Below are 14594 nucleotides of genomic sequence, written 5' to 3'. Positions count from 1 at the left end.
ACGGTCACTTGGCACATACCTCAAAACTGGACTCAGTATTGCTATGTCACTTGACTGAAAAGCGGATTGATTTGACAATAAAATACAAGCACAAGGACGGAAGGGTTTGAGCTGGGGTGTTCTCTGAGTGGAGACGCTGAGAAGTGCACACCAGCCTTGGCACTTGGTTTCTCATCAAAGTGATGCTCTTCTCTGAAATTTTCCAGCAGTCATCTGGCATTTCTCAGTTTCCTACAACTACTTTCCTTGAATTTACCATGTTGGAATGTAACTTTTTTTTTTTCCCCAAGCATGAAGTAATATATATTTTAATCAAATTTAGTTTTGCTCTAAAGCAATACTTTTTTTAAGGCATGTCCTCTGCCTTGTATATGTCAGATGAAATTATCTCAGAATGAACAGCTCTTCTCCAATTTCAGAAATTTCTTGAATTAACTCTTATGCTTACCATCTAGCAGAAGTTCCACTTTCTATTAAATCTTTAATAGTTTTTCCAAACCTCGCTATAATTAAGATATTGTCTAGGAAAAGTGCACCATATATAGCATAATTTCAAGTACCTTCATACAGAAAAGAATTAATTTTCAATTACCTTTTAGGAAGGGCCATTAATAACTGTCAAGATACTCTGCTACAGTTAATAAGCAAAATCTAATATTTATTACATTAAAGCAAGTAAACCTTTATAAATAGTGTTGGAACCACTATTGGCTACTGTTAAAAATCCAAATTGCTACCATACTTGCATCCCCTCAAGGAGTACTGAATTTCAACTGCGATCTGTTAAGTTAGTCAAACTGTGCATATTCTTCAGTCTAGAATTACTGTGGTAGCAGATAAAAATTACTTGAGTAAGTGATTAATTTCTGCATGTTATTTGCTGATTATTTTTTTTTTATAGCTTTTAGTTAATACGTTTTACAGACTGATCTAGTAGATAGGTCTTTGTGTATGCATCATGATATGCTTCTGCTTCCTTCTACCTAGCTTACAGTTGAAAGCATGAACCACACATCTCATAAATGCACTAACCTCTCAGGATGGTGTTGAATAGGTGTTTTTGTTTGTTTTTTCCTGTCTTCAATCAGTGACAAGCTGGATAACTGATACTTTTCCTGACTGTGTTTTTAAACAACTTTGGAATGTCTGTTTTAAAATGTTTCAAGTCTGATGCTGGAGAAGAAACAGTAAAACAAGGAGAGCTGAAATGTTTAGCACTAAAATAATAAGGTGTATGTTATTCTCTCCAAAATCTTGTTTCTCTCATAGTAATACTGACAATGTAGGTTTCAGAAAAGCACTCAAAAACAAAGTACCTAAAGCTTTCCCAAAATATTTTAGGGGTTAAAGCAAACAAACAAAAAGAAAGAGAAAAACAAACAAACAAAAAACCACTCCAAACTCTCAGTACAACTCACATTTTCTTCTACATGCCTGGCTCTAAAGCTCTGGCTAAAACTTCCTTGTTTGAGTCTATCGACAGTAGAAAAGTAGAATTCTAGAAATACTTAATTTCTTCCAAGTTTAGGTTTTGATTTCCAAACTTTATACCTTTACTGTCTTTCAGGCTTGCTATTCTTCAGTTATATAGTGCCATCTCTGACTAGGTGAGGTTATTCTGTTGCTGGATCTGCAATTTTGTGTTAGTTCTTCAGAGTGGGTGAGATTTTTCTATCAAAAAGCATTTTATTAGCTTGCTTGCAAAAACATACTGCATTAATCTATATGTCCTCATGAACATACTATTTATGCTAGGTAGAATGTGTTCTGTGAAGTCACTGAGTCATCCGAGCAGCATAAAAAGAACGCTCTTCTGGTAAAAATGTCTCTTCTCCCATCAGTAGGATCACGTCTCAAAATAAAAAAAAAAAAGGATTTATGATTATGAATATTAAATAATACCAAGGTGTGTGTAAAATATATATATATATATATATATATATATATACACCAATAATAGCAAGAAATATAAATCTATCAACTGTAGGTTAAGATTTATGTACTCTGCTGTACTGAAGTTGACCGGTTATGGATACCATCAAGTCTGCTTGATATGATTATCTCATAAGAAAGCTCCTTTAAAGGCACTCAAACATTGATCCCAGTCAGAGTTTAGGTACAATTCAAAATGCACTGCTCTAGTGTGAGATCCTGATCTCAGAGCCTTTAAAGCAAGGTGGGTGCCCTGTACTCAACAATGAGACAAGCGTGTCCTGAAGAGGGATAGGTTGCTTTGCTGTTCTGATGGAGCATTTTGATTTAAACCTTAATCTTTAAGACTTCTTTTTGTGCAGTGTGATCCAATAGAATGCAATTATACAATTTGAGGCTCAATTTTTCTGGGGTCTATACTAAGGTAAAACAAATCTACGCCTCAACCCAGAAAATACAGTATAATTTTTCTTGCATTTAATCTCTTTACTCCTCTCCTCCCACTCTTTTAGCAAGAGATTATTTTAATTCAGAAGGGTAGTGAAATATGCAGTGTTGAAGAGTGCTGTAAGAGCTGCTTGAAGGCAAATACTTTCTCTATTGTTAGTTGTTAATTACTTACTGAATTAACCTTTTTTTTTCCTTTCCTGTAGTCAGTGTGATTTAGACAATTTTTAGGCTACCCAATGCTTTCATGAGAACTTAGTATACCTTTTTTTAAAGCTACGAAATTAAATGTTCTTAGGTAGCTTCTGGAGGATGTCTTAAAAAACAAACAAACAAAAAACAAAAAACAAAAAACAAAAAAAAAAAAAAATTTGGAGATATGAACCAAGATCTGTCAAATCAGAGTGTTGAATAAGCATTTCACATGTTCTGCTAACTTAACTAGGAAACATTTCTCATCAACCACATTGTATTTCTTTAAAAAGGATTTTGCTTTGAAATAGGAAACTTTGAACCAGACTTGACATGTAATGATTGGTAATTGGAAGAATTGCTACTTCTTGCTGACTGATGTATAGCAGCAGAAAAGCCTGTAATTAGTTCCATGCTCTTACCTACTGTAAGGATCTCTGCTGCTTTGTGTTGGGCTTGCTGTTCTTAAATAGCACTGGAATACTCGTGTTTAAAAATAAGATAAAAAATCCCAGACTTTGGTTAAAAATAACCAGAGAGTTTAAAAGAAACTGTAAAGAGTTTTCTGGTGTTTAAAGCAGCCATTTAAAATAATTTATGCAATAGTTTCTCCTAAGCTGCAAAGTTTCTTGAGGAAAATGACCTTTGCCTGGATTGAAACAATATGCACACAACAGAGAGCTTGTTAAAATATCTGGTCGTGGTATGATGTTGCAGGAATCATTCATTGGTCTTCACTCTTTCCTTCCACAGCTGAAGTGTACATAGGGATTGGGAAGCCTGCTGAGGCCACAGCGTGTACCCAGGAAGCAGCTAACCTCTTTCCGATGTCACACTATGTTCTCTACATGAGAGGTCAGGTGGCTGAACTTCGTGGAAATATTGATGAAGCCAAACGCTGGTATGAAGAGGCCTTATCTATTAGTCCTACACATGTGAAAAGCATGCAGAGGCTGGTAAGTCTTAAGTCCATGCTAATAATTTATTTCGTTGCAATATGTGGTACTGGACTCTGCAATCTTAAAGAACTTGTATGGCTGCTCCATAGCTTATGAGTTTTAGATCTCTTTTGGATCAGTTTTCTTATTAGCAAGGTAGATTTGAAAGCATTCTTTTGTAGCTTTTTATTCTCTTCTCTGCCTGTTGGGCACAAAAAAGATCCAGAGGCAGTAAGTATTTCTGTCCTAACAGAGACTTCAGGAAAATAAGTTATTTGCATCTGCCTAACACTCAGAGCCATTGGGAAATAAAGGTGGATCGTGGCAGGAGAAGAGTTAGATACTGTAGTCTAGATGAAAGGCCAGTCATTCTAATAACTAATTCCTGACTAGAAGTGGAATTCTACACATTGATTAATTACATGTTAATACCTATTAATGCTACGTGATTTCTTAGATTTTTGGAACATAGATAATCAGTTTTGCCCTCAAAGAAATGTGTAGCTCTAATAATAAAGGTGCCTTTCCCAGTAAATAAACGTATACATAGATTTATATAATTATACAGACACATATATTTTATATATACTGTCCTTACTACACTTGGAAAATTTTTCTTTCTCAATCCAGTGTTCTTTTCTTTAGGACAGAGCAAAGTAGAACGGCAGCAATCAGCTTCTTTTGCCCAACCTTTTTGTTTAGTAGGATAACCTGGTTTCTGCCTAGGTGCTTATGAATTATTCAGATAAATTTCTTGTGCATACCTGAGGGGAACATATGAGACAAAAGATCAGACAGGAAGACAGCACAAGAAAAGTTTTCTGTTTCACCTTTTCAGCATTTCAAGATATTTGAGCCTACTGACAAATGCTGAAAGGTTAATTTTTCTGAAGAAAGCTGGCAGTCAACCGGTGCAGTTCAGTGAAAATGAAGGCTTATGTTTTTCTGGGTTTCTTTTGCTCCTTCTCCTTGTAATATATAGTCTGCAAACACCCGATGCTCTTCAGAATAACTGAGAAATTAGCTAATATGAGAGTCCTGAGAGATGAAAAATACTGTGTTTCCAGTCTGGATTCTCTGTTTATGACCTTTTCAGTTTGAGATGCTGCATGGAAGCTGGAGGAAATCTATTAATTTCATTGGATTAGCCAGTCCTTTTTAAGCATTCTCATAATTTAAAAATTTGCTTTTAAGAATCTTTCTCAGTTTCTCTAGCACTTTTTCCGTATTAAGATATTATTTTAAATATATACTGAGAGATTTATGCTGCTTAAATACAAACATTGTAAATAAACACTATTAAACATACTAGTCAGTGTAATATGATAAAGGGAAAAGTACAGGAATTTGTATTACTCATCTTTTGACAATTGCAAAAATATTTTGAGGAGGACATTTACAGTGTTTACTCTTGCTTGTGAGTACAGATGAGTACCTGTACATCTCAACACTTTGTTTTTGGCTGTATTCTTATTTATAATAAAAAAGATGTAATCTTAGTGGCAGGCAAGCTGTAGCAGCAGTGCTATGGAGGTACCAGACTCTAAAATAACAGCTGAAACTTTAACTTAGAATTCTGAATACAAATATTATAAGATAACCATTGGTTTAGGAATTGTAGGTCTGTGAAAAAAAAAAAAAAACAACGCGTATTTTATATGATTAATTAGGTATTTTAAAATTATTTGATACAGTTTTCTAGTAATGCTTAAAAAGCAAAACAAAATGCTACTGTTTCAGCATGCCACTTACTTTAGAGCTTAGGTTTATTTAATAAGCTTTGTTGATTTTTTTGTCTTTTTTGTTGTTTTGTCTCACTTTTTTTTTGCAAGTACCAAACAAAAGTCACAATAACTTTATTTATAAAATTCAACACGAGGGAAATAAGATGTGAGGATGACACAGTAGTTCTAACTTGTAGCATACTTATCCATCCCTACATCTTCAAGTCAAATACTGGAAATAGCTGAACTTGAAATGAGTTTTTAAGTTTTCTTTTAATTTCAGTTTTAGAATGAGTAACATTTGACACTCAGTTCAATTTGAAGATAAAATTTCCTGGTGCTAATGTGGATCTTTGATTTGAGATACTATGTGTAGTTGTACAGAGAAGAACAATAATGGCTGCTGCTATTCTTGGTATGATTTCTCCTTTTGTAATCTCCTTTTAAAGATGATACATCACTGTGCTAAGAAGGCTGATAGTATCACATCCAAAGATTATTTTAAATTTTGAATCTTTACTCTCTTTCAGTACAACTTTTTTTGACTGAAACTCTGTTTAGTACTTATTCCTGAACATAGTCTACTGAAATAGCTCCACCATAAAGTGCTAGAAGGATGTTGTAATTGACATAATCTCATTTGTGGAATATAGCAATTTTCCTGCAGCATACTATTCTAACTCTTGCTAGATCAATTCAGACATTGATCCTTCTGCAGGTTGGGAGTTGAGTGCTGGTTTCTCTATCCCTCCTAACATGCCCAAAGAGAATTGAGCAATCTCAGTTGTCACCTGACAACATGAATACGCATAGGTTCTCAGAATTGGTCAAAATTTATCACATAAATAAAGCTGTTCACTAGTTTGTTAAGGATAGATTTTTTGTTTAGTTTTATGATTTGCTTCGCTTATTGGCTACTGTCTTTTATGTCCCTTAACAGCATTTCTAAAATCCTTATCAGTGCTTTGCGATTCCTGAATTCCCTTAATTCAGGGAATTTCAGGAGTTATTAATCTATAGCCTACATAAAATATCTTGAATTGGTAAAAACAGAAAGATTGTCTTATAAGAGATCACATTGCCTGTAAAAAAATAAAATACTGTCAGTCAATTAAAAACAAGCCTCTAGGAAAAGAGGGAAATTGTACCTGGAGTAGAAATAAGAATTACTGGAATAAGGAAAAACTGGAGAACTGAGCAGTGGTGTGAAAATTGGAGCAGTTAAGAGTGGTGTAAAGTGTCTGCTCACCACAGAAACAATCATGTTAAATGAGAGTGTTTGGAAGGAGAGGTTAACTCCTGCTAATATTTGCTGTGTTAGTGAAATGCCTAAGACAACATGACACAAAATGGTGGAAACATGATCCAGGAATAAAGGACAATTTCTTTAGCTGTATTCCGTCCCTGTTCACTCAAACTTCTTGGGAAATTGGACAGACTGTGGTTACATAAGGTGTGAGACATTCTAACGAACCTGACTGCAGGGGGCAGCGTGTTTGTGTTCATGCCCCTATTTCAGTCCCTTCTAAGGTGTGTTTCTAGTTCAATCAATTGAATAACAGCAAGAAGTTCTTTCAAAGAGAAGTGTTAAAGTTCTCTTGAGTTGCTTCTGCATCTGAGTTATTCCCCATACAGTTAATGTTTATGTCCATATGTGCATTCACTGTATTCTGTTAAGCAGTTTTCATTTTAAGATTTACCTTGTTTTTGGGTTCAATTTCTTACCATTTACATTAATTGAAATTTTCTCCAAGCCTGGATTTTTACCATTTTGTTATTGAACTAGATCCAGCTCTTGCAAGATGTCAGCACTGAAGCCGTAGCATGTCGATATTGATTAAGTGTACTTCACAGAGCATAGCAGCAATGCATTTGAACAAATGCAGCCTCCTTTCTTGTTTTTAAGGGTTGGATAATGTGCTCTGGGAAAACACTGCAAAGTTGCATTCCAAAGGCTTGAAATACTTACGTTTATGTTCTGGGTTTCAAATCACTTTTTTTTTTATCAAACTCACTGAAATTTAAAATGTTATGCTTAATGATAAAATTGAAAAATGATGTTTCACACTTCAACTGAATGTCACATGTACTTGGTTGTCACCTGCCCGATTTTGGCCAGAATGGATTTCTTTGAACAACTTTCTCTATTCTCCCTGCTCTTTATCATCACCTCCAGATTTCTGCATTACTGCTGCCTTCCTGCTTTTGTCATTGTTTTCCTCCCTTGTGAAAAAAGAATAAACAGTCTTTTATCTCCTACAGTCAGAGTCCTGTTGTGGAAAGTAGCCCTTACTGATGACGTCTGAAAAGTCCTGAAACAGGCCATCAGTCAGTAATGCCTGAAAAGGCAATGAATATTTCAACTCATTGTCCAGGAAACAAATCTACATATTCTCTCTCAGGCTGAAGAATTCTTAGCTAAATGAAACTTTTACATGAAATAGTTTTCCTGGCATATGGGTATCATTATAATCCTAGAAGACTCCAGTATTTTTTTTTTAATATTCAGTAATTCATTATAATACTTGTCAGTTAATCCTATTAGTAGCTTAGCTTCTAAGAGCATAAAACCAAAACAGAAAGGGTGAAATTACTTGTCCAAAATTACTCAAGCAGAAATAAGTTTTCAAAAACCGTTATCTTAAAGAATTACATTCTCCACTCCACACTGTTAGATATCTGTTAAAGTGTTCTGTAATTATATGTAAGTCAGATCTCTTACGGCTTCTTTAGACAAACTACATGTGCTTTACCTCTCAATTACAAATATATTGTTATTAATTTCTACCTATATTTTTTTCCAATCCAAAAAAATACTTTGCCAGAAAGAAGCCGAGCAGAAGGTATGGATAGTATATGCTTATGAGTCTGTCAAGAATACCGTGTTGACTAAAAGAAGGGAAAAGCAGAGAAGATGGTAGATGTGAGTTCAGACCCTATCTGAAGGGATCAGGGGAGCACAAGAACAGAAAAACTGTACGCTATCACCCAAATTAACTTTTTTTTCCTTCAGTGAGGCAGTATTCTCTAGTATTTATTCTTCCTTTCCTAACAAGGACCTCATCTGGGAAACGTTCACTCAGTTGTTTGATTTTCAATGTAAGGCCATTATATTATAAAAATTGTTGGTTTAGGCCACATAGACTTGTCCCAAGGACATTATACTGATCCCTGTGGGTGTTTTGTGTTGTGACAGATTACTATAGAGCTAAATGCTAATGCTAAATCTTAGTGTTCATTTGGCTTGCTTTTCAACTGCATCCTTATGCATGTACTTCTTGAAGAATGAAGAAATAACGGCAATCAGTTGTTAGATTTGTTAGTAAAATACTGTGGGTTTGCCCTCCAAAATATCTGTGCTCATCCAGGGAACTGTTGTCCTGAAAGTGGTGTTTCAAGGCTGATAAAATATCAGTCCTGATTCATAAAAGAAAACAGAACTTTCTTTTCACCTTACCTGGTGTTAACTCCAGATGGTTTATAGCAGCTGTAGCAGGAGTGGATGTTCCAATAAGAAAATACCTCCGTGCTTTGATGCTTTTCACCATCCAAGAGTGAGCTCTGTAAGGGCTCTTCAGCAGGTTTCAACTTGAGAGATGTCTGTACTGTCCTCAGCTGACAGCCATTTAAAGAGGAATACTGCACCTGGCTTGAATTAGTTGTTCAGTTTAGACAATCTGAATACTTGAAGATGCAAAGGTAATGTAATTTTGTACAGCATGCACTGTTGTACTGAAAGAAACTGGAGTAAGATGGGCCATATAGTATTTATGGAAATCTAGTAGGAATTGGTAAGAGTTAATTAACATTCTGTAACTCCTTAAGCGTTTTTTAGATCTATGTCTTAGTTAACTTTCCCAAGATTTTTATTTCAAAGGTGTTTTCTTCCTGAATTGAAAAGTGGTTATCTTTCTCTTTTTAATTTCTCTCCCTCTCTCTCCCCCCGTCTGTCCTTATTTTTCTTACAGTAGAGACTTTTGCCTGGCACACTCAGCTGTAGCTTTTTGTTTTTGTCCGTTTTCATGTTATCTCTATGGTAGATTTTTCCATGTTTTATCAATTCAGGCACAGCTTACCAGAAGCCATTTTATCATTTCTATTTGTTCCCATTTTTAACAAACGGAAAAATAATTAGTGGTACACCCTGGCAGGAGTAAGGGATGCTTTGTCTAGAGTAGCTCCTCTTTAGTTGGCAGGTCGCGAATCATTCCGGTGTTTTTGTTGCATTGTGTGAAACTGATAAAATTCCACCCATCAGATAACTCATCACAGTTTGCTGTTGCAGGAGGTCCGTCCACAGTGTGCAGTATCACTCCAGAGTTGCTTCTCTCCACTCAGTAGATTTTGAGCTTTGTTTTCAATTTTCAAAATGCAAGCAGGAGGACGTTGTTGATGTCCAGCATAATTTACTCTTTCTTCCATGCCTTTTGCTGCATTACTGACAACATAAAGGAGGATGGAGGTAGGGGAAAAGCAATAAATACTGAGCAAGACTTAAGTAATAGAATGAAAATATCAGTAGTCTCTAGTAATTCAGGAGGCCTTATGTCAATGAGGTGCTAATAGTTGCTCTTGATATTTAATTTTTTCCTGGTTAAGCAAAGAATGAAATGGAAACAAGTGAATGTCTGAAAGAATTCTGAAAATGTATGCTTTACTCTGCTATTCTCTATAGTCTGTTACATCCCTTTTCATGGGTACTTGATAGTGCCTTTTTGCATAGACCTCAGAAATACAGTTTTCATTTTTTTTTGTGTATGTAATTACCTTTAGATATGAGAACTGCTTTGCAAAACACTTTCTAAATTAGGTCATTCTGCTGAAGAATGTGCTGGGCTAATTATGATTATTTTGCTTCCCTGGGCATTTTTGTGCTTATTGAATTTATTAAAATACTACATTATAGCTGGAGCTGAGAACTTGCCCAGCAAGAGGCTGTGTGGCACCTGGTACGCATCGCTGTCTTCCCTGTAGTCTCTCAGGACTTTTGCTTCTAGGCAACATCTGGCACCTAATAATCAAATTTCATATAATTAATAAATATACCATATTGACCCCAAAATAAAGCCTTTAAAGACAGAGTGGAGACAGCAGCTCTCCTCAACTTTAAAAAGAGAATGAAAAGGATATTATTTTTGTTTTTCCCAAGTAAGGTTGTTGAAGAATGTTTTAGGTAAGAACTCATCAACTACAGGAAAACATTTGAGACATTAAGTCATTTAGCCATGTTCTTTTCTTTTTTTTAATGTGCCAGGTAACTTTGCATACTAGTGAAATACAATTAAATGCTACCACCAGCAGCAACCAGAATGAGACATAACACTTGATGTATATTTTCAGATAGCTGGCATAGTTGGCAAATGCGTATGAGGAACTTGCAGCACTGGGGCCAAGTACCTGGGACCTAGCTGTTTAGCCAAGTCTCTTACAGTAAAGTATTACTGTGAAGTTGCACAGGCATTACCAGTGCGTGCATTTGGCTATAAATCTTCTGCAGTTCTCAGGTGCATTTCTAGTGGGCTGATGAAATTATCTTTTGCTTTTTGCTTTACATCTGTCTTAGTGTCTTGGCTTGTATTGGCATAAGCCATAGTCAAGACAGGCTTCTTTTAAGACCAGAAGTTACCCAATCAATTATAATGAATCCTTTTGTTCTGACCGGGAGCTGAAACTACCTGTTTGTAAAAATGGTGCTTTATCTCATCCTCATCAAGCAGAAACTGTCCTACCTTAGTGAAAAAAATCAAGACAAAAATAGAGATCTGGAAGCAACCATCCCTCACCATTTATTTATTTATTTGTTTATTTTTTTGCCAGAGTTATGTCAAGCAGCTGCAATGCACAGATAAGTTGTCTACTCTGGTGGAGCTTTCTCTGGAAATCCTCAGTCTGGAACAGTCTTTTTATCTCTTTATCTCTCCAAGTCATCTCATTTTAAATTTTATTTGAAGACCTTTTCCATTTACTGAAGCTTTACTTTCCTGCTAGTCAGTGCTGTATTTAGCAGTTCTTCTCCTGCTCATGCTTACACAGTTTAAAGATGAGGTGAACCTTGCACTTTGGAGGCATACAGCCAACTTAGGTATGAAGATGATAATAGAACTTCTCATAATTAGTTTTCTTTAAACATAGACTGCATTTTCTATTAGCCTACTGGTTTTAGGTTAAATAGTTGGCCTTGAAGTGTTGTGTCAGGGTATTTTTTGACTTTTTTTTTTTTTTTTTTTTTTTTTTTTTAACCAAAGGTGATCAAACTAATAGGAGAAAACTATTTCACTGAGCTTTAACTTCATGGGAAAATCTGAAGCATGTTTCATCTGACTCTGCAAACTCTATTCCTTTCTAAGGTTTGATTGTTATTTTTCCATTATTCTTCATATTAGAGTATATGTTTTGGACGAGGAGTAACAAGCAGTATGAGGAAAGTTAGGAGCAGCTACTGCTCAATCAGAAAGCTGCCATCTCCTGATTTCTCAGTAGGGCATAGGACATACTGGTCATTGTGGGTATTGCAGCAGTCTTTTTTCTCACTAAAGTAAGGCCAGTGTTTTCTCTGAATAAAAGTGACTGCTGTCTTCTGTTACTAAAGTTAGGAAATAGATGACCAGTCTTTTAAGAAACCAGTATGCCCAGAGTGATGGACTGCAGGAGCTCCTTACTGAAAGCCTCTGGATGACCTGCTTCTGTGCTCAAACTTTGTTGCAACCAAATTTCATCAGCGCTCTTGATATGTATGTGCTAAGAACATAAATTAAACTATGATTGGGCTTGAGCCCAAACCTTGCAGTCTACTCATCCTCCATCTCCAGTAGAAAGCTGGTTCTTAACTCATTCTTATATTCTTATACTGCTCCATGCCACTTCTAGTTTAGTTCATTTTCCAGTACCCCACTATATTGAAACTTTCATGGAATCACAGGATATCCTGAGTTGGAAGAATATTGGAAGGACCCACAAGGAATATCGAGTCCAACCCCTGGCAAAAGACCACCCAAAAAATCAGACCATGTGTCTGAGAGCATTGTCCAAACGCTGCTTAACTCCGACAGGCTTGGTGCTGTGACCACTGCCCTGGGGAGCCTGTCCCAGTGTCTGACCACCCGCTCCACCTTGTCAAGAACCTTTTCTTGACAACCAGCCTGAACTTCCTGTGAATTTACTGAAATCAGACAATTAGTTCTACAACATTTCATTTTATTTGTTTTGCCTGCAATTCCTCTAGGTAATCAAATACTCTTATCAGGCTAGCTTGGTGTCTCACCAGTAATAACCACATACAGTGCTTTATTCCACTTCTTCTTATTGCTGTACTGCTGACCTTTCCTTTAACATTTGTTCTAAGGCCTTGCATACAATTTAAGAAAACTTAACCAATCATTTTCTTTCTGACATACAAATAATATCTTACTTTTTAGTAGTAAAAATGGCTCTACTATTAATCTGCTAGCCATTTTAAAAATGTATTTTCTGTATCATTTCTGTCCTTTACTAGGATAATCTAGTTCTCACAATTTGGTTATCTGGATTTCTCCCAGGTTTTTTGGTTCTATGCTGGCTTTAAAAAGATAATTCCTTCCCTTCTATTGCAAAAGTCCGGATGCCTTTTTTAATACGGTTTTCTGCAGAGCATAAAGGATCTTTTCATGCTGTTGCTATAACATGATGCAACATTAGCATCAACGCTAAAGATGCAAGGCGGTATCTTGGTAAACTGGTGTTGGTGCTGTACATTTGGTATTGTGAAACAGTGGTCTGAGGTTCAGTTTGTGTTGGCTTAATTGGTTAGTGACTGAAAACTCAGGTCAACATTGCAGGCATCTATTTGAAGGTGTGTTAATCTGACCATGTTTAACGTGGATGCTGGGTAAACATGTCTGAGAGGCTCTTGTGCAGTTCATTTGCCTGAGCTAGTTATCTATGTGCAATAGCACACGGGTCAATGCTATCTAAAACCTAGACCATTTCCAGTTCTCTGCCATCTGCAGATAAACATATGCACTGTGCTTTTGATCCAAGTTCACCACACAAAACATAGTGAGTGCAGATTTAGAGCTTTTAATGCCTTTAATGTCACTTATGTCATGGTAAGCTGCATGGCTGAACTGATGTGAGTGGGAAAATATATCATGAGTGGGACTTAGTGATGCTAAACTTGAAGAAAAAAAAAAAAAAAGTTGTTTGGGGCTTTCATCACTGCTTTTTCAATCAGCAGTGAAATGTTGATCTGCACCTTTTTTTTTCTTTTTTTTTTTTCTGATAGTATAGAATCCCAGAATGGTTTGGGTTGAAGGGACCTTAAAGACCAGCCAGTTCCAACCCCCTGCCATGGGCAGGGACATTTCCCCCCACAGCAGGTTGCCCAAGGCCCCATCCAGCCTGGCCTTGAACACCTCCAGGGATGGGGCATCCACAGCTTCTCTGGGCAACCTGTTCCAGGGCCTCACCACCCTCTGAGTGAAGAATTTCCTCCTAGCATCTAATCTAAACCTACCCTCTCTTAGTTTAAAGCCATTACTCCTTGTCCTATCACTGTATTCCCTGACAAGGAGCCCTTCTGCAGATTTCCTGTAGGCCCTCATTAGGTACTAGAAGGTCACTATATTAATGTGCATGGATAGTATAGAGGGCAAAAGGATAGGAGGTTTTTAGTTAATCAAATATGTACAAAACTAGTCTGTAAGTTCCAAGTGTCCCCTTTGCACTTTCCATTAGCTAAACTCTTTTCTCCTACACATTATAAACTTCTACATTGTTGTGTCAATAGCTGATTTAAATTTTCAGTGGAATATTTGATATTTGGTCTCATAGTTGCATTTTTAGTTTCAGCTCTCTATATTTTTAAGCATGGATATTTAAGCATCTGAGCAAGTTTAGAGAAGTAAAAAAGTACCTGGCCACCCCGAGCAGCTGCAGATAATGTGGCAACTAAGACACTTGGCATGGCAGATTGACTATTACTGTAATAGAAGACTATTACTGAAATTACCTTAGACTTAAAAAAAAATAATAGTAAAAGTCCAGATATTTTAAAATGGTTACAATATTTGTTTTCATAACAGCTTTGAGTAGTTAATACCTTTTTTTCCGACTATTTTGCTCTGAAGTATGTATAATTTATTCTTAGTCAAAAAAAAATCTCTATTGTTAATCAGTGAAAATGATCTTTTTGGTAGTTAGTGCCTTTTCATGTAGTTTAAGTGAAGGGATGTGTGGCAGCTCCTTGATAGCCATTTCAGCTCACGCCAGTTCAAATGAGACCTTTGTCTCAAATCCACTGCAGAACTTTTAATACTCTTAAATAATGAATCAGTCCATTTACCATCTCCCTTTCCCCCAGCTATCCTCTTTTCTGGTAGATTTT

The 14594-nt window shown here is 36.2% G+C and overlaps 1 protein-coding gene across 4 annotated transcripts in view; it reads left to right on the top strand.

Moving 5' to 3' along the window:
• TTC7B (tetratricopeptide repeat domain 7B) overlaps nucleotides 1–14594 on the top strand; it is a 134878-nt gene that overhangs the window by 103000 nt on the left and 17284 nt on the right. For all 4 annotated transcript variants that reach the window (XM_035327796.1, XM_035327795.1, XM_035327798.1 and 1 more), the window contains one exon: nucleotides 3325–3527. In XM_035327796.1, the coding sequence (XP_035183687.1) occupies nucleotides 3325–3527 (203 nt within the window). The remainder of the gene's footprint in view (nucleotides 1–3324; nucleotides 3528–14594) is intronic.

The sequence above is a fragment of the Oxyura jamaicensis genome, chromosome 5 (genome assembly GCF_011077185.1).
Source record: "Oxyura jamaicensis isolate SHBP4307 breed ruddy duck chromosome 5, BPBGC_Ojam_1.0, whole genome shotgun sequence".
In the NCBI taxonomy this organism is placed as follows: domain Eukaryota; kingdom Metazoa; phylum Chordata; class Aves; order Anseriformes; family Anatidae; genus Oxyura; species Oxyura jamaicensis.
The sequence above is the reverse complement of the archived record's forward strand: the minus strand, read 5'-3'. Positions and strand labels throughout refer to the sequence as shown.